This window comes from Xenopus laevis, chromosome 2L, assembly GCF_017654675.1.
Source record: "Xenopus laevis strain J_2021 chromosome 2L, Xenopus_laevis_v10.1, whole genome shotgun sequence".
In the NCBI taxonomy this organism is placed as follows: domain Eukaryota; kingdom Metazoa; phylum Chordata; class Amphibia; order Anura; family Pipidae; genus Xenopus; species Xenopus laevis.
This window is the reverse complement of record NC_054373.1, coordinates 70565756-70588803: the sequence shown is the minus strand read 5'-3', so window position 1 is coordinate 70588803 and position 23048 is coordinate 70565756. Positions and strand designations below refer to the sequence as shown.

At 41.7% G+C, this 23048-nt stretch overlaps 1 protein-coding gene across 4 annotated transcripts in view; it reads left to right on the top strand.

The window, feature by feature from the left end:
- The first annotated feature begins 359 nt into the window (after positions 1–359).
- Positions 360–23048, top strand: part of LOC108708144 (mitogen-activated protein kinase 13) — a 204330-nt gene continuing 181641 nt past the window's right edge. Inside the window, exons 1-2 of one of the 4 annotated variants that reach the window (XM_041582011.1) lie at positions 360–1237; positions 1346–1475. In XM_041582011.1, the coding sequence (XP_041437945.1) occupies positions 1119–1237; positions 1346–1475 (249 nt within the window). In that variant the 5' untranslated portion in view covers positions 360–1118. Of the gene's footprint in view, positions 1238–1345; positions 1547–23048 lie in introns of those variants that run through there. The other 3 variants (XM_018246520.2, XM_018246522.2, XM_018246525.2) reach the window with 3 other exon arrangements.

Genomic DNA, 23048 nt, shown 5'->3' with positions numbered 1-23048 from the left:
GAGCGGCTCTAACAGCCGCTCCTCCGCTCGCAAACCCGGAAGTGCTGCAGAACGTAGAATCTACGATCTGTGGCACTTTGGTCCTTTGATCCACAGAACGTAGATTCTACGTTCTGTGGCACTTAAAGGGTTAAACTAAAGATTTCACTCTGTGTTTCATGTACAAACAGGGAATCACTTATAAATGTATGATAATTGGCTGGGGCTAAAAAGCGCCTTGCTTTTTCATTATAGTCCCTGAGTTAAGGGGAAATGCACCATGATCTTATTACTCAGTCACACTGTTTACTGGGGGACTTGATTTTAAAAGCACTACAAACTTAAAATGCTAATAGTGTAGGAAGGTAATTATTCACAGATGTGCTGTTGGCTGGGACTAAAAAGCGCCTTGCTTTTTCACTAGAGCTCCTGAGCTAAGGGCAAGTGCACAATGGTCTTAATACTCAGTCACATTGTTTCCTGGGGGACTTGATTTTAAATGCACTACAAACTCACAAACAGTGTAGGACTCGCGTATAATGAGAGGCCTTGACGTGGCACATGAGCTTACATATTTTGGCCAAAGTGTGGTATTAACACCTAATTTTTTGTAATTATTATTTTTAAAGGCAAACTGTGTGCTGGCAAATTTTCTGATTGTGTTCTGCCTGAACCTGCAAGGAAATCCCCACCCATCTGCTGCATACTGTTTGTTCATAGAAAAAAAAACAAGCCTGTGTCACGCCTACCAGAAATGCTGAAGCATGAAGCTGGTAGAGATGGAAAAACAACACACCTTCCCTGTAAACTTTCCTCGCCCACAACTGGAATGCTGATTCCGGAAGCAGATGAATGTTCAGCAAAGGTGAAGCAAATAAGAACGTTAATGCCCTGTGAGATGCTATTTCGTGTGTGAAGCACTAGTGTATGGGTGCCAAAAGTTTTACCTATACTTAATAAACCTCTTTCAGGAGCTGATGTTAGAGAGGAGATTCCTATTTGTTGTTCATCTGGCAGATTATATTGGTCCTGAAACATTACTGTAATGTAATGTAAATGTTGACGGATATACACACCCACTAACTGCATTTTGAAACAACTTGTGCATAGGTTTGTTAAACCTATAAATAAGGGAAAACATGAGCTCGTCTGTAAAGTGCAAGTTTCGTAAAGAGGAAGTGAACAAAACTCTGTGGGAAATTCCACTAAGATATGCCAGTCTGCGTCTTGTGGGAAGTGGAGCCTATGGATCTGTGTGGTGAGTTTTGAGAAACAATTTCTTTTACTAAAAATTCTCAGTAATGCAAACTTTGTCTTATGCCAAAAATATGCATTTTCAAATACAAAGTTACTAACTTTTTTTCAGTTCTGCCATTGATTTGAAAACTGGAGAAAAGGTCGCCATAAAGAAGTTGAGTCGGCCCTTCCAGTCAGAAATCTTTGCGAAGAGAGCTTTTCGGGAACTCATACTTCTCAAACATATGAACCATGAAAATGTGAGAAAATATTGCTTTTTTAATGATCTGTATAATGAATTGACAAACAGAATTATAGAGGTACACAAAAGGTAAATCTGTTTATCTGTACTTTACAACTTTTAAATGTCTCCACTGTAAATATTGTACTGATATTGACATGCAGCCATTAAGATGAGTCGCTGAATTCATAGCTGTGGCTTGGTTGTTGTAAATATCTTTATGTGAAAAGTTATTATCCTGGGCGTATATAGCCTATAAAATTCGTGAGGACTGTGAAAAATTAACCTCTGTGTGAGTCATAGTTTACCCCAGTATCTTTCAACTTCTCTCATTTACACTTTCCTTTCATATTGAGCAATACAGTTGCATAAGATTCTCTCTCTCGTCATGGTTGCCTCATTACCTTGGATGAGTCACCTCAGTTCTGTGATTGCAATGTATTTTCCAGATTATTTTAATTGTTTTATATTTTTATTTAGAAAATAAACCGAGAAGCAAAATAGTTATTATAAACTGTTGTCTCTCCCTATGCTATGCTCCCTATAAGATCACACTTATTAATGACCTGGAATAGAAAATCATGCTAAATTAAATTATATGCATTTTTAATTATAAATCTTATTTTATTGAAAGTGAACATTATGTTGTACATTAAGAGAAAATCATTGTTACTGCCCTGTAGCATTCTAAGTGTAGCACAAGTAAGACAAGGGGTTTCTCCCTTTAATTTAATATGTTCCCCAGGAGAAAACTGTTATGGTTCAAAGTTCTTTAGCAGGAGCATCCAGAATAAAAAAAATATATTGCAAATAACAATTGTTAGCATACAGTATGCATAGGAGGTGGTTGGCAGAATGTACTGTCTGTAAAGTGCAGCTGATATGGGCCCTAGGCAACCCAACCGACTACGTGCCCCCCCCCTCCATTGGCGCATGCACAGAAGTGCGCTGTGCATGTGCAGAAGAGTGCACAATCGCATACCAAAGAAACTGTTCCACAGCTATGGAAAGGCATCAGAAGAGGTACGTGACTGGCGCCCCTCTACCTTTATGCCCTACACACGTGCCACTTCTGCCTACCCTTAATTCCAATCACAACAAAAAAGTCACAACCACAACTTTTCCTTTGATTGTAATTTGTTTTCACAACAATTGTGCACAATTTAAAAAAAAAATCATGAACACTTTGAGCATTCAAGCAAGCTCATATTTCTGTTTTCACCATTCATGATTTAGTTTGCTTGAAAATTAATGGGAAAAAATGTGATTTTGATTTTCTGTGACTTTTTGCTGCAACATAATGGGATTGTGATTAACCCTAATTCTAAATCTAGGCAAAATCACAAAAAAAATTTTTATTGTGGGAAAAAGCGTAGCTGTGACATTTACCCCAATTATGCTGTGCCACGCCCCCTTTGTTTGTTTTTTTTATTGGTCCCCTAAATCTAGTCAATGATAAACTGCAGCCTGTCTGTACAATTGCAATGCAACCAAGGTGGGCCCCTCCCCAATTCTATCATACCAGCTGAACTGGTTTTCCATGACACCAAAAGCTCTCCAGTAGTTGCCTGAATTGATAGGCGCTCTGTGTGTTTGTCTTTTACCAGTGATCTGCTACAGAGCCTGAGGTCAATAATATTATTATTATTATTAACAATAAGCCCTCAAGGGCTTGTGCCTAGAGAGAAAACTTTATAGAGGGGATTTTTAAAGCAATTCATGTTTCTGTATAGTAACCTGAGTAGGTGCCTATACAAAAACATGAATTGCTTAAAAAAAATCCCTCTCATGCATAGGCAGATTTTCATTAAGGCTTGGGGAGGCTAAGCTTCCCCAAACCTACCTGACCTCCCCAAGCCTTGATGAAAATGCGCCCATGTTTATTTCCACAGTTGCGTCTTCATTTTCACCTGATTTTGCAGTTTCCGTTCCAGAAGTAGTTAAATAGAATGACAGCTTTAAAATATTAAGGGGCCCATTTACTTAGTTCGAGTGAAGGAATAGAATAAAAAAAACTTTGAATTTCGAATGTTATTTTGGGCTACTTCGACCACGACTTTGAATCGAATGATTCGAACTAAAAATCGTTCGACTATTCGACCATTCGATAGTCAAAGTACTGTCTCTTTAAAAAAAACTTCGACCCCCTACTTCGCCACCTAAAATCTACCGAGGTGCCATGTTAGCCTATGGGGAAGGTCCCCATAGGCTTTCTATCAATTTTTAGGTCGAAGAAAAATCGTTCGATCGATGGATTAAAATCCTTTGAATCGAACGATTCAAAGGATTTAAGTGTTCGAGCAATTTTTCGTTTGATCAAGTTATTTGCGGTAAATCCTTCAACTTCGATATTCAAAGTCAAAGGATTTACATTCGGCAGTCGAATATCGAGGGTTAATTAACCCTCGATTTTCGACCATAAGTAAATTTGCCCCTAGGTGTCAATGTTGTCCAATAATACATCACTCCTTTTAACTCAGCTGGATTACTCTCATTTTGTCCCAAAGGCAGCCGATTGTGTCAGTGGTCAGACAATTAGTGCGGTGTCTGGCTAAATTAAAAAGCCTTATCTTTTTTCAGGTCGGCTGCATTTAACATCCCTTATCCACAGATAAACTTACCAGCAGTTAGTAAGGGAGCAGCATTTTTTTTCCTCTTTATTTTTTTTAAGTTCCAGGTAGGTTTGGGGAGGCGTAGTTCCCTTGTCAAATAACCAGTGCTGCGCTCACATTCCCTCTCATGCATAGGCAGATTTTCATTAAGGCTTGGGGAGGCTAAGCTTCCCCAAACCTACCTGACCTCCCCAAGCCTTGATGAAAATGCGCCCATGTTTATTTCCACAGTTGCGTCTTCATTTTCACCTGATTTTGCAGTTTCCGTTCCAGAAGTAGTTAAATAGAATGACAGCTTTAAAATATTAAGGGGCCCATTTACTTAGTTCGAGTGAAGGAATAGAATAAAAAAAACTTTGAATTTCGAATGTTATTTTGGGCTACTTCGACCACGACTTTGAATCGAATGATTCGAACTAAAAATCGTTCGACTATTCGACCATTCGATAGTCAAAGTACTGTCTCTTTAAAAAAAACTTCGACCCCCTACTTCGCCACCTAAAATCTACCGAGGTGCCATGTTAGCCTATGGGGAAGGTCCCCATAGGCTTTCTATCAATTTTTAGGTCGAAGAAAAATCGTTCGATCGATGGATTAAAATCCTTTGAATCGAACGATTCAAAGGATTTAAGTGTTCGAGCAATTTTTCGTTTGATCAAGTTATTTGCGGTAAATCCTTCAACTTCGATATTCAAAGTCAAAGGATTTACATTCGGCAGTCGAATATCGAGGGTTAATTAACCCTCGATTTTCGACCATAAGTAAATTTGCCCCTAGGTGTCAATGTTGTCCAATAATACATCACTCCTTTTAACTCAGCTGGATTACTCTCATTTTGTCCCAAAGGCAGCCGATTGTGTCAGTGGTCAGACAATTAGTGCGGTGTCTGGCTAAATTAAAAAGCCTTATCTTTTTTCAGGTCGGCTGCATTTAACATCCCTTATCCACAGATAAACTTACCAGCAGTTAGTAAGGGAGCAGCATTTTTTTTCCTCTTTATTTTTTTTAAGTTCCAGGTAGGTTTGGGGAGGCGTAGTTCCCTTGTCAAATAACCAGTGCTGCGCTCACAGATCTATTTCACGAAACCACTCAATACTTCATGTGACATGGAGCATTATGTGTATGAGCTCAACCCAGACACATACAACCAGTATCTTCCCTCTAGAACACGGGGGAAAGCATGAGCTGGCAGCCCTTTGCCATATCTGAAAATCATATCACACAGCTGCAATACCTGATCGCTGTTTTAAAAGTTGCGCTCTCGTCTCTGGGCCCGCCCACTCTCTCTGAGTTTCATCACAGTCTCACGAGATTAGACTGTCCACTTCTCACGGAGAGCGTCCATGTAGCTGTGACTGAATTAAACGTGTGAAATAATCTTTGTTCCAAAACATTTTATCCTACAAATGTTTCACTGAACATGTGGTTGGGACAAAATGAGAGTAATCCAGTTGAGTTAAAAGGAGTGATGTATTATTGGATAACAGTGACACTTAATATTTTAAAGCTGTCATTCTATTTAACTACTTCTGGAACGGAAACTGCAAAATCAGGTGAAAATGAAGACGCAACTGTGGAAATAAACATGGGCGCATTTTCATCAAGGCTTGGGGAGGTCAGGTAGGTTTGGGGAGGCTTAGCCTCCCCAAGCCTTAATGAATATCCGCCTATGCCGACTCCAGATACAGCTGCAGAGAATCAGATTGGCTACAGACTGACCTTTGAACCTCTCTCCAGCCAGTCACTGTACTTGGGACTATGTGAACAAAAGCAGCAGCAGTGAAGTTAAAGCAGACCTGATACTTAACTAAGATTACTGATGTTTAAAAGCAGCCAGGCTCCTCATTAAAGGTCTGCCCCCCACACAACTGATTATGAAAATGAGTGACTAATGACTGCAGCAACTGAAAGGCTGCCACCAGAACCCAATCACCTACACACTTTGCAACATAAGGTCAGTAAAGAAGTAGAGAAGATAAAGGGCAGACAAAAATGTGTTAAATGAAGGAAGAAAATGTAGTGGGAGAAAGTTGTGGTAAATGGAAGAAGACATAGGAATGCATGGAAAAGCTGGCAAATGTATTTTTAGAGAACATAGAACTGAAGGTAGTACATTGAGGAAAGGTGTTTGATACACAGGCTAATGTGAGGGGAGTAGAAAGAAGAGAAATGTAAGTATAAAAACAGTTACTGGAAGGTGAATAATAAGAAAGATAAGCACAGAAAACAACAAAAAATGATTGCTTCTTCATGCCCAACAGTTTCAATATTGGTTGTGAAACAGGGGCACAGTGGTCAAACTGTATATTAATTATAATCTAACAGCATTGCATGATGGTATCAGTGCCCACTGCCAATCCCTCTGTGTGCTCAGCGTGCCAGTATTCATTGTTTTTCACTGTATAACATACTTCTGCCACAGTCTACTGTGTATAACTGTGCAAACCTGTGTATAATATACTTGGGGTGCTAGTACCAACTAACTTTTATTATGTTGGCTTTGAAGAAGCCAACATATTGATCTACTAGTTCAGCTCATTCTTATTCTTCTTTTTCTTCTTATTATTATGTTGGCTTTGAAGAAGCCAACATATTGATCTACTAGTTCAGCTCGTTCTTATTATGTTGGCTTTGAAGAAGCCAACATACTGTTCTACTAGTTCAGCTCGTTCTTATTATGTTGGCTTTGAAAAAGCCAACATCTTGATCTACTAGTTCAGCTCGTTCTTATTATGTTGGCTTTGAAAAAGCCAACATCTTGATCTACTAGTTCAGCTCGTTCTTATTCTTATTATGTTGGCTTTGAAAAAGCCAACATCTTGATCTACTAGTTATGTTGGCTTTGAAAAAGCCAACATCTTGATCTACTAGTTCAGCTCGTTCTTCTTATTATGTTGGCTTTGAAAAAGCCAACATCTTGATCTACTAGTTCAGCTCGTTCTTATTCTTCTTATTCTTATTATTATTAGCGCCCCCCGGTTTTCTAAACGCTACTCCTCCTACAGTTTTAGGGGTACAAGCGCCAAACTTTCCACACCTATTCGCCTTATAGCAAAGTACGTTGCTTGTGCTTTAGTAAGCGATCCCACCCACTGTGCCCGTGCGGCGGACCACCGAAGACGCCTTTTTTCGTATTGACTTTGACAGGGAAAATTTTCAAATCGCTGCCGTTCATACAGTTTTGAAGCTACACTCCCCAAACTCAGACCGCATATTGTTGGTGCCACCCCGAATAAAAATATGTATTTTGGGGGGGCACCCCAAAGTGGGCGGAGCTACCAACAGCCAATGAAATTTTAGCAATTTTCTAAACGCTACTCCTCCCAGAGTTTTAGGAGTACAATGATGAAACTTTGCACACTTGTTGCGCTCATACCCGAATAGGTTGCTTGTGCTCTGTTAAGCAATCCCACCCTCCGTGGCCCTGTGGCGGCCCCCCAAAGACCCCATTTTTTCCCATAGACTTTCATTGGCAAATTTGAAACTTTTGCCACTCGTACAGCATTAAAGTTACACTCACCAAACTTGGGTCACTTAGTCATGGGGTCAACCTGAAAAGTTCTGTCACATTTTGGGGACTCCAAAAAGTGGGCGGAGCAACAAACAGCCAATCAGATTTTCCCTATTGACTTCAATGAGAAAATGTCAAACACTGTCATTCCCACAGTGTTAAAGCCAGAGACCCAAAACTTGGCACCATGGGTCACTGGGGTTAAAATTTGGAAAAGTGGGCAGAGTCTACCACAGCCAATCAAATATTAGCCATTTGTTTCAATGGGAAAAGTTAAAGCTGTCGCCGCTCTTAGATTGTTCATGGGAGGGTCCTCAAACTTGGCACAGTTGGTCCCTGGAGGACCGGGATCAAAATCTGGAAAAGTGGGTGGAGCCAAAAACAACCAATCAGATTTCTTTGATGATTTAAATGGGAAAAATTAAAATTGCTGCCATTTGCACGTTATTGATGTCATGGACCTCGAATATCACAAATGTGGTCACCTGGTGTTTGCACTTCAAAGTTAGGAAAAGTGGGTGGAGCCACCAACAACCAATCAAATGTCATTCATTGATTTTCAATAGAAAAACATAAAATTGCTGCCATTTTTACATGTTAAATGTCATGATTCCGAAACCTTAAAGTGTTAGTCACTTGGTGACTCTGGTTCAGAATTAGGAAAATATAGGGGGTGGGGCAACAACAGCCAATCGGATTTCAGCCATTGACCTTAATGAAAAACGCCAAATTGCTGCTATTATTACGGCGTCCATGCCAAGTGTCCCAAACTCTGCACAATTACTCACTGGGTGACTGTGGTCAAAATTTAGGAAAAGTGGGCGGAGCCAATAACAGCCAATCAGATTTTACCTATTGACTTCAATGTAAAAGTTTCAAATACTGCCATTCTCACAGTTTTAAAGCCAGAGGCCCCAAACTTGGTACAGATCATGACTGGGTGACTGGGGTTAAAATTCGAAAACTGGGTGGAGCTTAAAACAGCCAATCAAATGTTACCTATTGCTAATCAATGTCAATATATAAGTTGCTGCCATTCTTTCACAGTTAATGGCAGGGACATCAAACTTGGCACAGTCGGTCACAGGGGGACTGGGATTCAAATTTTAAAAGTGGGTGGAGCCAAAAACAGCCAATCAGGTTTTTGGATTGATTTTAATGGTACTATTTGATCTGCTTCCATTTACACCGTTTTAAACCAGATTCTACCAACTTTGTGTACTCTCTATGCACCAGGGGCGACTGGCCCCAACACCTCTTGCGTTTCAAAGCCAACATCTTGTGGTTTCTTCAGAAACGACACCATCTAGTTCTTATTATTATTAGCGCCCCCCGGTTTTCTAAACGCTACTCCTCCTACAGTTTTAGGGGTAAAAGCGCCAAACTTTCCACACCTATTCGCCTTATAGCAAAGTACGTTGCTTGTGCTTTAGTAAGCGATCCCACCCACTGCGCCCGTGCGGCGGACCACCGAAGACGCCGTTTTTCCTATTGACTTTGACAGGGAAAATTTTCAAATCAATGCCGCTCGTACAGTTTTGAAGCTACACTCCCCAAACTCGGACCGCATATTGTTGGTGCCACCCTGAATAAAAATATCTATTTTGGGGGGGCACCCCAAAGTGGGCGGAGCTACCAACAGCCAATGAAATTTTAGCAATTTTCTAAACGCTACTCCTCCCAGAGTTTTAGGAGTACAATTATGAAACTTTGCACACTTGTTCGGCTCATACCCGAATAGGTTGCTTGTGCTCTGTTAAGCAATCCCACCCTCCGTGGCCCTGTGGCGGCCCCCCAAAGACCCCATTTTTTCCCATAGACTTTCATTGGAAAATTTGAAACTTTTGCCACTCGTACAGCATTAAAGTTACACTCACCAAACTTGGGTCACTTAGTCATGGGGTCAACCTGAAAAGTTCTGTCACATTTTGGGGACTCCAAAAAGTGGGCGGAGCAACAAACAGCCAATCAGATTTTCCCTATTGACTTCAATGAGAAAATGTCAAACACTGTCATTCCCACAGTGTTAAAGCCAGAGACCCAAAACTTGGCACCATGGGTCACTGGGGTTAAAATTTGGAAAAGTGGGCGGAGTCTACCACAGCCAATCAAATATTAGCCATTTGTTTCAATGGGAAAAGTTAAAACTGTCGCCGCTCTTAGATTGTTCATGGGAGGGTCCTCAAACTTGGCACAGTTGGTCCCTGGAGGACCGGGATCAAAATCTGGAAAAGTGGGTGGAGCCAAAAACAACCAATCAGATTTCTTTGATGATTTCAATGGGAAAAATTTAAATTGCTGCCATTTGCACGTTATTGATGTCATGGACCTCGAATATCACAAATGTGCTCACTGGGTGTTTGCACTTCAAAGTTAGGAAAAGTGGGTGGAGCCACCAACAACCAATCAAATGTCATTCATTGATTTTCAAGAGAAAAACATAAAACTGCTGCCATTTTTACAGGTTAAATATGTCATGATTCCGAAACCTTAAAGTGTTAGTCACTTGGTGACTCTGGTTCAGAATTAGGAAAAAAAGGGGGCGGGGCAATAACAGCCAATCGGACTTCAGCCATTGACCTTAATGAAAAACGCCAAATTGCTGCTATTATTATGGCGTCCATGCCAAGTTTCCCAAACTCAGCACAATTACTCACTGGGTGACTGTGGTCAAAATTTAGGAAAAGTGGGCGGAGCCAATAACAGCCAATCAGATTTTACCTATTGACTTCAATGTAAAAGTTTCAAATACTGCCATTCTCACAGTTTTAAAGCCAGAGGCCCCAAACTTGGTACAGATCATGACTGGGTGACTGGGGTTAAAATTCGGAAAACTGGGTGGAGCTTAAAACAGCCAATCAAATGTTACCTATTGCTAATCAATGTCAATATATAAGTTGCTGCCATTCTTTCACAGTTAATGGCAGGGACATCAAACTTGGCACAGTCGGTCACAGGGGGACTGGGGTTTAAATTTTAAAAGTGGGTGGAGCCAAAAACAGCCAATCAGGTTTTTTGGATTGATTTTATTGGTACAATTTGATCTGCTTAAATTTTCACCGTTTTAAACCAGATTCAACCAACTTTGTGTACTCTCTATGCACCAGGGGCGACTGGCCCCAACACCTCTTGCGTTTCAAAGCCAACATCTTGTGGTTTCTTCAGAAACGACACCATCTAGTTATGTTGGCTTTGAAAAAGCCAACATCTTGATCTACTAGTTCAGCTCGTTCTTATTATTATGTTGGCTATGAAATAGCCAACATACTGTTCTTCGAGTTCAGCTCGTTCTTCTTCTTATTATTAAAATTATTATTATTATTGGCGAACCCCATTTTCTAAACGCTACTCCTCCTACAGTTTTAGGGGTGCAAGCGCCAAACTTTCCACACTTATTCCTCTTATAGCAAAGTACGTTGCTTGTGCTTTAATAAGCGATCCCACCCACCCCGCCCCTGTGGCGACCCCCCGACGACCCCTTTTTTCCCATTGAGATTGACAGGGAAAAAATTTCAAATCGCTGCCACTTGTACAGTTTTGAAGATACAGTCCCCAAACTCGGACCACATATAGTTGATGTCACCCCGAATAAAAATAAGTATTTTGGGGGGGGCACCCCAAAGTGGGCGGAGCTACCAACGCCCAATGAAAATTGAGCAATTTTCTAAACGCTACTCCTCCCAGAGTTTTAGGAGTACAATTATGAAACTTTGCACACTTGTTCGACTCATACTCGAATAGGTTGCTTGTGCTTTGTTAAGCGATCCCAACCTCCGTGCCCCTGTGGCGACCCCCCGACGACCCCTTTTTTCCCCATAGACTTTCATTGGAAAACTTGAAACTTTTGCCACTTGTACAGCTTTGAAGTTACACTCACCAAACTTGGCTCATTTAGTCATGGGGTGAAACTGAAAAATTCTGTCCTATTTTGGGGACCCACATAAGTGGGCGGAGCCGCAAACAACCAATCAGATTTTCCCTATTGACTTCAATGAGAAAATGTAAACAGCTGTAATTCTCACAGTATTAAAGCTAGAGCTCTCCCAAACTTGGCACCGTGGGTCACTGGGTGACTCGGCTAAAATTTACCTAAAGTGGGCGGAGTCTACAACAGCCAATCAAATTTCAGCCATTCAAATAAATAGGAAAATGTTAAACTGCTGCCGCTCTTAGACGGTTAATGGCAGGGTCCTCAAACTTGGCACAGTTGGTCACTGGGGGACTGGGATTAAAATTAAGAAAAGTGGGTGGAGCCAAAACCAACCAATCAGATTTCTTTGATTGATTTTAATGAGAACAATTAAGAAGGCTGCCATTCTCTCAGTATTGATGTCAGGGACCTTGAATATCAGAAATGTGGTCGCTGGGGGTTTCCACTTCAAGTTTAGAAAAAGTGGGCGGAGCCACCAACAACCAATCGAATTTCATTCATTGATTTTCAATAGAAAAAAATAAAAATGCTGCCATTTTTACACAATAAATGACAGCATTCCCAAACTTTGGAATGTTAGTCACTGAGTGACTGTGGTTCACAATTAGGAAAAAAAAGGGGCGGGGCAACAACAGCCAATCAGATTTCAGCCATTGACCTTAATTAAAAATGATAAACTGCTGCTATTATCACGGTTTAAATGCTAGGTGTACCAAACTTGGCTCAATTACTCACTGGGTGACTGCGGTCAAAATTTAGGAAAAGTGGGTGGAGCCAAAAACGGCCAATCAGTTTTCACCTATTGACTTCAATGTAAAATTTTTGATTACTGCCGTTCTCACAGTTTTAAAACCAGAGGTCCCAAACTTAGCACTGACCATGACTAGGTAACTGGGGTTAAAATTCAGAAAACTGGGCGGAGCTTAAGACAGCCAATCAGATTTCTTTGATTGATTTTAATGGGAACAATTAAGAAGGCTGCCATTCTCACAGTATTGATGTCAGGGACCTTGAATATCACAAATGTGGCCGCTGGGGGTTTCCACTTCAAGTTTAGAAAAAGTGGGCGGAGCCACCAACAACCAATCGAATTTCATTCATTGATTTTCACTAGAAAAAAATAAAAATGCTGCCATTTTTACACATTAAATCACAGCATTCACAAACTTTGAAATGTTAGTCACTGAGTGACTGTGGTTCATAATTAGGAAAAAAAGGGGCGGGGTCAACAACAACCAATCAGATTTCAGCCATTGACCTTAAAGAAAAATGATAAACTGCTGCTATTATCACAGTTTAAATGCTAGGTGTACCAAACTTGACTCAATTACTCACTGGGTGACTGCGGTCAAAATTTAGGAAAAGTGGGTGGAGCCAAAAACAGCCAATCAGTTTTCACCTCTTGACTTTAATGTAAAATTTTGTATTACCGCCGTTCTCACAGTTTTAAAACCGGAGGCCCCAAACTTGGCACTGACCATGACTAGGTAACTGGGGTTAAAATTCAGAAAACTGGGCGGAGCTTAAGACAGCCAATCACATTTTACCAAACGCTATTCAATGGGAATATTTAAATTCCTGTCAATCTTACACTGTTAATGTAAGAGTGCTCAAACTTGGTCCATTTGGTGAAGGGGTGACTGGGATGCAAGTTTTTAAAAGTGGGCGGAGCCAAAAATAGCCAGTTTGTTTGAATGGATTTCAATGGTAAAATTGGATTGGCTTTAAATTTCACCGTTTTAATCCGGATTCTACCGACTTTGTGTACTCTCTAGGCACCGGGGGCGACTGGGCAAGACACCTATAGCGTTTCATAGCCAACATCCCGTGGTTTCTTCAGAAACGACACCCTCTAGTTAAAATTATTATTATTATTGGCGAACCCCATTTTCTAAACGTTACTCCTCCTACAGTTTTAGGGGTGCAAGCGCCAAACTTTCCACACTTATTCCTCTTATAGCAAAGTACGTTGCTTGTGCTTTAATAAGCGATCCCACCCACCCCGCCCCTGTGGCGACCCCCCGACGACCCCTTTTTTCCCATTGACTTTGACAGGGAAAAATTTCAAATCGCCGCCACTCGTACAGTTTTGAAGATACAGTCCCCAAACTCAGACCACATATTGTTGATGTCACCCCGAATAAAAATAAGTATTTTGGGGGGGCACCCCAAAATGGGCGGAGCTACCAACGCCCAATGAAAATTTAGCAATTTTCTATACGCTACTCCTCCCAGAGGTTTAGGAGTACAATTATGATACTTTGCACACTTGTTCGGCTCATACCCAAATAGGTTGCTTGTGCTTTGTTAAGCGATCCCACCCTCCGTGCCCCTGTGGCGACCCCCCGACGACCCCATTTTTTCCCATAGACTTTCATTGGGAAATTTGAAACTTTTGCCACTCGTACAGCATTAAAGTTACACTCACCAAACTTGGGTCACTTAGTCATGGGGTCAACCTGAAAAGTTCTGTCACATTTTGGGGACTCCAAAAAGTGGGCGGAGCAACAAACAGCCAATCAGATTTTCCCTATTGACTTCAATGAGAAAATGTCAAACACTGTCATTCCCACAATGTTAAAGCCAGAGACCCAAACTTGGCACCATGGGTCACTGGGGTTCAAATTTGGAAAAGTGGGCGGAGTCTACCACAGCCAATCAAATATTAGCCATTTGTTTCAATGGGAAAGGTTAAAACTGTCGCCGCTCTTAGATTGTTCATGGGAGGGTCCTCAAACTTGGCACAGTTGGTCCCTGGAGGACCGGGATCAAAATCTGGAAAAGTGGGTGGAGCCAAAAACAACCAATCAGATTTCTTTGATGATTTCAATGGGAAAAATTAAAATTGCTGCCATTTGCACGTTATTGATGTCATGGACCTCGAATATCACAAATGTGCTCACTGGGTGTTTGCACTTCAAAGTTAGGAAAAGTGGGTGGAGCCACCAACAACCAATCAAATGTCATTCATTGATTTTCAAGAGAAAAACATAAAACTGCTGCCATTTTTACAGGTTTAATGTCATGATTCCGAAACCTTAAAGTGTTAGTCACTTGGTGACTCTGGTTCAGAATTAGGAAAAAAGGGGGCGGGGCAACAACAGCCAATCGGACTTCAGCCATTGACCTTAATGAAAAACGCCAAATTGCTGCTATTATTATGGCGTCCATGCCAAGTGTCCCAAACTCAGCACAATTACTCACTGGGTGACTGTGGTCAAAATTTAGGAAAAGTGGGCGGAGCCAATAACAGCCAATCAGATTTTACCTATTGACTTCAATGTAAAAGTTTCAAATACTGCCATTCTCACAGTTTTAAAGCCAGAGGCCCCAAACTTGGTACAGACCATGACTGGGTGACTGGGGTTAAAATTCGGAAAACTGGGTGGAGCTTAAAACAGCCAATCAAATGTTACCTATTGCTAATCAATGTCAATATATAAGTTGCTGCCATTCTTTCACAGTTAATGGCAGGGACATCAAACTTGGCACAGTCGGTCACAGGGGGACTGGGATTCAAATTTTAAAAGTGGGTGGAGCCAAAAACAGCCAATCAGGTTTTTTGGATTGATTTTAATGGTACAATTTGATCTGCTTCAATTTTCACCGTTTTAAACCACATTCTACCAACTTTGTGTACTCTCTATGCACCAGGGGCGACTGGCCCCAACACCTCTTGCGTTTCAAAGCCAACATCTTGTGGTTTCTTCAGAAACGACACCATCTAGTTATTATTATTATGTTGGCTTTGAAAAAGCCAACATCTTGATCTACTAGTTCAGCTCGTTCTTATTATTATGTTGGCTATGAAATAGCCAACATACTGTTCTTCGAGTTCAGCTCGTTCTTCTTCTTATTATTATTGGCGAACCCCATTTTCTAAACGCTACTCCTCCTACAGTTTTAGGGGTGCAAGCGCCAAACTTTCCACACTTATTCCTCTTATAGCAAAGTACGTTGCTTGTGCTTTAATAAGCGATCCCACCCACCCCGCCCCTGTGGCGACCCCCCGACGACCCCTTTTTTCCCATTGACTTTGACAGGGAAAAATTTCAAATCGCCGCCACTCGTACAGTTTTGAAGATACAGTCCCCAAACTCGGACCACATATTGTTGATGTCACCCCGAATAAAAATAAGTATTTTGGGGGGGCACCCCAAAGTGGGCGGAGCTACCAACGCCCAATGAAAATTTAGCAATTTTCTATACGCTACTCCTCCCAGAGGTTTAGGAGTACAATTATGATACTTTGCACACTTGTTCGGCTCATACCCGAATAGGTTGCTTGTGCTTTGTTAAGCGATCCCACCCTCCGTGCCCCTGTGGCGACCCCCGACGACCCCATTTTTCCCCATAGACTTTCATTGGAAAACTTGAAACTTTTGCCACTTGTACAGCTTTGAAGTTACACTCACCAAACTTGGGTCATTTAGTCATGGGGTGAAGCTGAAAAATTCTGTCCTATTTTGGGGACCCACCCCGCCCCTGTGGCGACCCCCCGACGACCCCTTTTTTCCCATTGAGATTGACAGGGAAAAATTTCAAATCGCTGCCACTTGTACAGTTTTGAAGATACAGTCCCCAAACTCGGACCACATATAGTTGATGTCACCCCGAATAAAAATAAGTATTTTGGGGGGGCACCCCAAAGTGGGCGGAGCTACCAACGCCCAATGAAAATTGAGCAATTTTCTAAACGCTACTCCTCCCAGAGTTTTAGGAGTACAATTATGAAACTTTGCACACTTGTTCGACTCATACTCGAATAGGTTGCTTGTGCTTTATTAAGCGATCCCAACCTCCGTGCCCCTGTGGCGACCCCCCGACGACCCCTTTTTTCCCCATAGACTTTCATTGGAAAACTTGAAACTTTTGCCACTTGTACAGCTTTGAAGTTACACTCACCAAACTTGGCTCATTTAGTCATGGGGTGAAACTGAAAAATTCTGTCCTATTTTGGGGACCCAAAAAAGTGGGCGGAGCCGCAAACAACCAATCAGATTTTCCCTATTGACTTCAATGAGAAAATGTAAACAGCTGTAATTCTCACAGTATTAAAGCCAGAGCTCCCAAACTTGGCACCGTGGGTCACTGGGTGACTCGGCTATAATTTACCAAAAGTGGGCGGAGTCTACAACAGCCAATCAAATTTCAGCCATTCAAATAAATAGGAAAATGTTAAACTGCTGCCGCTCTTAGACGGTTAATGGCAGGGTCCTCAAACTTAGCACAGTTGGTCACTGGGGGACTGGGATTAAAATTAAGAAAAGTGGGTGGAGCCAAAACCAACCAATCAGATTTTTTTGATTGATTTTAATGGGAACAATTAAGAAGGCTGCCATTCTCTCAGTACTGATGTCAGGGACCTTGAATATCACAAATGTGGTCGCTGGGGGTTTCCACTTCAAGTTTAGAAAAAGTGGGCGGAGCCACCAACAACCAATCGAATTTCATTCATTGATTTTCAATAGAAAAAAATAAAAATGCTGCCATTTTTACACAATAAATGACAGCATTCCCAAACTTTGGAATGTTAGTCACTGAGTGACTGTGGTTCACAATTAGGAAAAAAAGGGGCGGGGCAACAACAGCCAATCAGATTTCATTATCACGGTTTAAATGCTAGGTGTACCAAACTTGGCTCAATTACTCACTGGGTGACTGCGGTCAAAATTTAGGAAAAGTGGGTGGAGCCAAAAACGGCCAATCAGTTTTCACCTATTGACTTCAATGTAAAATTTTTGATTACTGCCGTTCTCACAGTTTTAAAACCAGAGGTCCCAAACTTAGCACTGACCATGACTAGGTAACTGGGGTTAAAATTCAGAAAACTGGGCGGAGCTTAAGACAGCCAATCAGATTTCTTTGATTGATTTTAATGGGAACAATTAAGAAGGCTGCCATTCTCACAGTATTGATGTCAGGGACCTTGAATATCACAAATGTGGCCGCTGGGGGTTTCCACTTCAAGTTTAGAAAAAGTGGGCGGAGCCACCAACAACCAATCGAATTTCATTCATTGATTTTCACTAGAAAAAAATAAAAATGCTGCCATTTTTACACATTAAATCACAGCATTCACAAACTTTGAAATGTTAGTCACTGAGTGACTGTGGTTCATAATTAGGAAAAAAAGGGGCGGGGCAACAACAACCAATCAGATTTCAGCCATTGACCTTAAAGAAAAATGATAAACTGCTGCTATTATCACAGTTTAAATGCTAGGTGTACCAAACTTGACTCAATTACTCACTGGGTGACTGCGGTCAAAATTTAGGAAAAGTGGGTGGAGCCAAAAACAGCCAATCAGTTTTCACCTCTTGACTTTAATGTAAAATTTTGTATTACCGCCGTTCTCACAGTTTTAAAACCGGAGGCCCCAAACTTGGCACTGACCATGACTAGGTAACTGGGGTTAAAATTCAGAAAACTGGGCGGAGCTTAAGACAGCCAATCACATTTTACCAAACGCTATTCAATGGGAATATTTAAATTCCTGTCAATCTTACACTGTTAATGTAAGAGTGCTCAAACTTGGTCCATTTGGTGAAGGGGTGACTGGGATGCAAGTTTTTAAAAGTGGGCGGAGCCAAAAATAGCCAGTTTGTTTGAATGGATTTCAATGGTAAAATTGGATTGGCTTTAAATTTCACCGTTTTAATCCGGATTCTACCGACTTTGTGTACTCTCTAGGCACCGGGGGCGACTGGGCAAGACACCTATAGCGTTTCATAGCCAACATCCCGTGGTTTCTTCAGAAACGACACCCTCTAGTTAAAATTATTATTATTATTATTGGCGAACCCCATTTTCTAAACGTTACTCCTCCTACAGTTTTAGGGGTGCAAGCGCCAAACTTTCCACACTTATTCCTCTTATAGCAAAGTACGTTGCTTGTGCTTTAATAAGCGATCCCACCCACCCCGCCCCTGTGGCGACCCCCCGACGACCCCTTTTTTCCCATTGACTTTGACAGGGAAAAATTTCAAATCGCCGCCACTCGTACAGTTTTGAAGATACAGTCCCCAAACTCAGACCACATATTGTTGATGTCACCCCGAATAAAAATAAGTATTTTGGGGGGGCACCCCAAAATGGGCGGAGCTACCAACGCCCAATGAAAATTTAGCAATTTCTATACGCTACTCCTCCCAGAGGTTTAGGAGTACAATTATGATACTTTGCACACTTGTTCGGCTCATACCCAAATAGGTTGCTTGTGCTTTGTTAAGCGATCCCACCTTCCGTGCCCCTGTGGCGACCCCCCGACGACCCCATTTTTTCCCATAGACTTTCATTGGGAAATTTGAAACTTTTGCCACTCGTACAGCATTAAAGTTACACTCACCAAACTTGGGTCACTTAGTCATGGGGTCAACCTGAAAAGTTCTGTCACATTTTGGGGACTCCAAAAAGTGGGCGGAGCAACAAACAGCCAATCAGATTTTCCCTATTGACTTCAATGAGAAAATGTCAAACACTGTCATTCCCACAATGTTAAAGCCAGAGACCCAAAACTTGGCACCATGGGTCACTGGGGTTCAAATTTGGAAAAGTGGGCGGAGTCTACCACAGCCAATCAAATATTAGCCATTTGTTTCAATGGGAAAGGTTAAAACTGTCGCCGCTCTTAGATTGTTCATGGGAGGGTCCTCAAACTTGGCACAGTTGGTCCCTGGAGGACCGGGATCAAAATCTGGAAAAGTGGGTGGAGCCAAAAACAACCAATCAGATTTCTTTGATGATTTCAATGGGAAAAATTAAAATTGCTGCCATTTGCACGTTATTGATGTCATGGACCTCGAATATCACAAATGTGCTCACTGGGTGTTTGCACTTCAAAGTTAGGAAAAGTGGGTGGAGCCACCAACAACCAATCAAATGTCATTCATTGATTTTCAAGAGAAAAACATAAAACTGCTGCCATTTTTACAGGTTTAATGTCATGATTCCGAAACCTTAAAGTGTTAGTCACTTGGTGACTCTGGTTCAGAATTAGGAAAAAAAGGGGGCGGGGCAACAACAGCCAATCGGACTTCAGCCATTGACCTTAATGAAAAACGCCAAATTGCTGCTATTATTATGGCGTCCATGCCAAGTGTCCCAAACTCAGCACAATTACTCACTGGGTGACTGTGGTCAAAATTTAGGAAAAGTGGGCGGAGCCAATAACAGCCAATCAGATTTTACCTATTGACTTCAATGTAAAAGTTTCAAATACTGCCATTCTCACAGTTTTAAAGCCAGAGGCCCCAAACTTGGTACAGACCATGACTGGGTGACTGGGGTTAAAATTCGGAAAACTGGGTGGAGCTTAAAACAGCCAATCAAATGTTACCTATTGCTAATCAATGTCAATATATAAGTTGCTGCCATTCTTTCACAGTTAATGGCAGGGACATCAAACTTGGCACAGTCGGTCACAGGGGGACTGGGATTCAAATTTTAAAAGTGGGTGGAGCCAAAAACAGCCAATCAGGTTTTTTGGATTGATTTTAATGGTACAATTTGATCTGCTTCAATTTTCACCGTTTTAAACCACATTCTACCAACTTTGTGTACTCTCTATGCACCAGGGGCGACTGGCCCCAACACCTCTTGCGTTTCAAAGCCAACATCTTGTGGTTTCTTCAGAAACGACACCATCTAGTTATTATTATTATGTTGGCTTTGAAAAAGCCAACATCTTGATCTACTAGTTCAGCTCGTTCTTATTATTATGTTGGCTATGAAATAGCCAACATACTGTTCTTCGAGTTCAGCTCGTTCTTCTTCTTATTATTATTGGGCGAACCCCATTTTCTAAACGCTACTCCTCCTACAGTTTTAGGGGTGCAAGCGCCAAACTTTCCACACTTATTCCTCTTATAGCAAAGTACGTTGCTTGTGCTTTAATAAGCGATCCCACCCACCCCGCCCCTGTGGCGACCCCCCGACGACCCCTTTTTTCCCATTGACTTTGACAGGGAAAAATTTCAAATCGCCGCCACTCGTACAGTTTTGAAGATACAGTCCCCAAACTCGGACCACATATTGTTGATGTCACCCCGAATAAAAATAAGTATTTTGGGGGGCACCCCAAAGTGGGCGGAGCTACCAACGCCCAATGAAAATTTAGCAATTTTCTATACGCTACTCCTCCCAGAGGTTTAGGAGTACAATTATGATACTTTGCACACTTGTTCGGCTCATACCCGAATAGGTTGCTTGTGCTTTGTTAAGCGATCCCACCCTCCGTGCCCCTGTGGCGACCCCCGACGACCCCATTTTTCCCCATAGACTTTCATTGGAAAACTTGAAACTTTTGCCACTTGTACAGCTTTGAAGTTACACTCACCAAACTTGGGTCATTTAGTCATGGGGTTGAAGCTGAAAAATTCTGTCCTATTTTGGGGACCCACCCCGCCCCTGTGGCGACCCCCCGACGACCCCTTTTTTCCCATTGAGATTGACAGGGAAAAATTTCAAATCGCTGCCACTTGTACAGGTTTTGAAGATACAGTCCCCAAACTCGGACCACATATAGTTGATGTCACCCCGAATAAAAATAAGTATTTTGGGGGCACCCCAAAGTGGGCGGAGCTACCAACGCCCAATGAAAATTGAGCAATTTTCTAAACGCTACTCCTCCCAGAGTTTTAGGAGTACAATTATGAAACTTTGCACACTTGTTCGACTCATACTCGAATAGGTTGCTTGTGCTTTATTAAGCGATCCCAACCTCCGTGCCCCTGTGGCGACCCCCCGACGACCCCTTTTTTCCCCATAGACTTTCATTGGAAAACTTGAAACTTTTGCCACTTGTACAGCTTTGAAGTTACACTCACCAAACTTGGCTCATTTAGTCATGGGGTGAAACTGAAAAATTCTGTCCTATTTTGGGGACCCAAAAAAGTGGGCGGAGCCGCAAACAACCAATCAGATTTTCCCTATTTGACTTCAATGAGAAAATGTAAACAGCTGTAATTCTCACAGTATTAAAGCCAGAGCTCCCAAACTTGGCACCGTGGGTCACTGGGTGACTCGGCTATAATTTACCAAAAGTGGGCGGAGTCTACAACAGCCAATCAAATTTCAGCCATTCAAATAAAATAGGAAAATGTTTAAACTGCTGCCGCTCTTAGACGGTTAATGGCAGGGTCCTCAAACTTAGCACAGTTGGTCACTGGGGGACTGGGATTAAAATTAAGAAAAGTGGGTGGAGCCAAAACCAACCAATCAGATTTTTTTGATTGATTTTAATGGGAACAATTAAGAAGGCTGCCATTCTCTCAGTACTGATGTCAGGGACCTTGAATATCACAAATGTGGTCGCTGGGGGTTTCCACTTCAAGTTTAGAAAAAGTGGGCGGAGCCACCAACAACCATCGAATTTCATTCATTGATTTTCGAATAGAAAAAATAAAATGTGCCATTTTTTACACAATAAATGACAGCATTCCCAAAACTTTGGAATGTTAGTCACTGAGTGGACTGTGGTTCACAATTAGGAAAAAAAGGGGCGGGGCAACAGACCAGCCCCAATCAGATTTTCTTAATCACGGTTTAAATGCATAGGTGTTACCAAACTTGGCCTCCAATTACTCACTGGTGACTGCGGTCAAATTTAAGGAAAAGTGGGTGGGAGCCAAAAACGGCCCAATCAGTTTTCACCTCATTGACTTCAATGTAAATTTTGATTTAACGTGCCGGTTCTGACAGTTTTGAGAAACCAGAGGTCCCAAACTTAGCACTGACCATGACTAGGTAACTGGGGTCGAAAATTCAGAAATCTGGCGGAGCTTAAGACAGCCAATCAGATTTTCTTTGATGATTTTAATGGGAACAATTAGGAGGCTGGCCATTCTTCAACAGTATTGATGTCAGGGACCTGAATATTCACAAATGTGCTCACTGGATGTTTGCACTTCAAAGTTAGGAAAAGTGGGTGGAGCCACCAACAACCAATCAAATGTCATTCATTGATTTTCAATAGAAAGACATAAAATTGCTGCCATTTTTACATGTTAAATGTCATGATTCCGAAACTTTAAAGTGTTAGTCACTTGGTGACTCTGGTTCAGAATGAGGAAAAAAGGGGGCGGGGCAACAACAGCCAATCGGATTTCAGCCATTGACCTTAATGAAAAACGCCAAATTGCTGCTATTATTATGGCGTCCATGCCAAGTGTCCCAAACTCAGCACAATTACTCACTGGGTGACTGTGGTCAAAATTAAGGAAAAGTGGGCGGAGCCAATAACAGCCAATCAGATTTTAACCTATTGACTTCAATGTAAAAGTTTCAAATACTGCCATTCTCACAGTTTTAAAGCCAGAGGCCCCAAACTTGGTACAGACCATGACTGGGGTTCAAATTCGGAAAACTGGGTGGAGCTTAAAACAGCCAATCAAATGTTACCTATTGCTAATAAATGTCAATATATAAGTTGCTGCCATTCTTTCACAGTTAATGGCAGGGACATCAAAACTTGGCACAGTCGGTCACAGGGGGACTGGGATTCAAATTTAAAAGTGGGTGGAGCCAAAAACAGCCAAT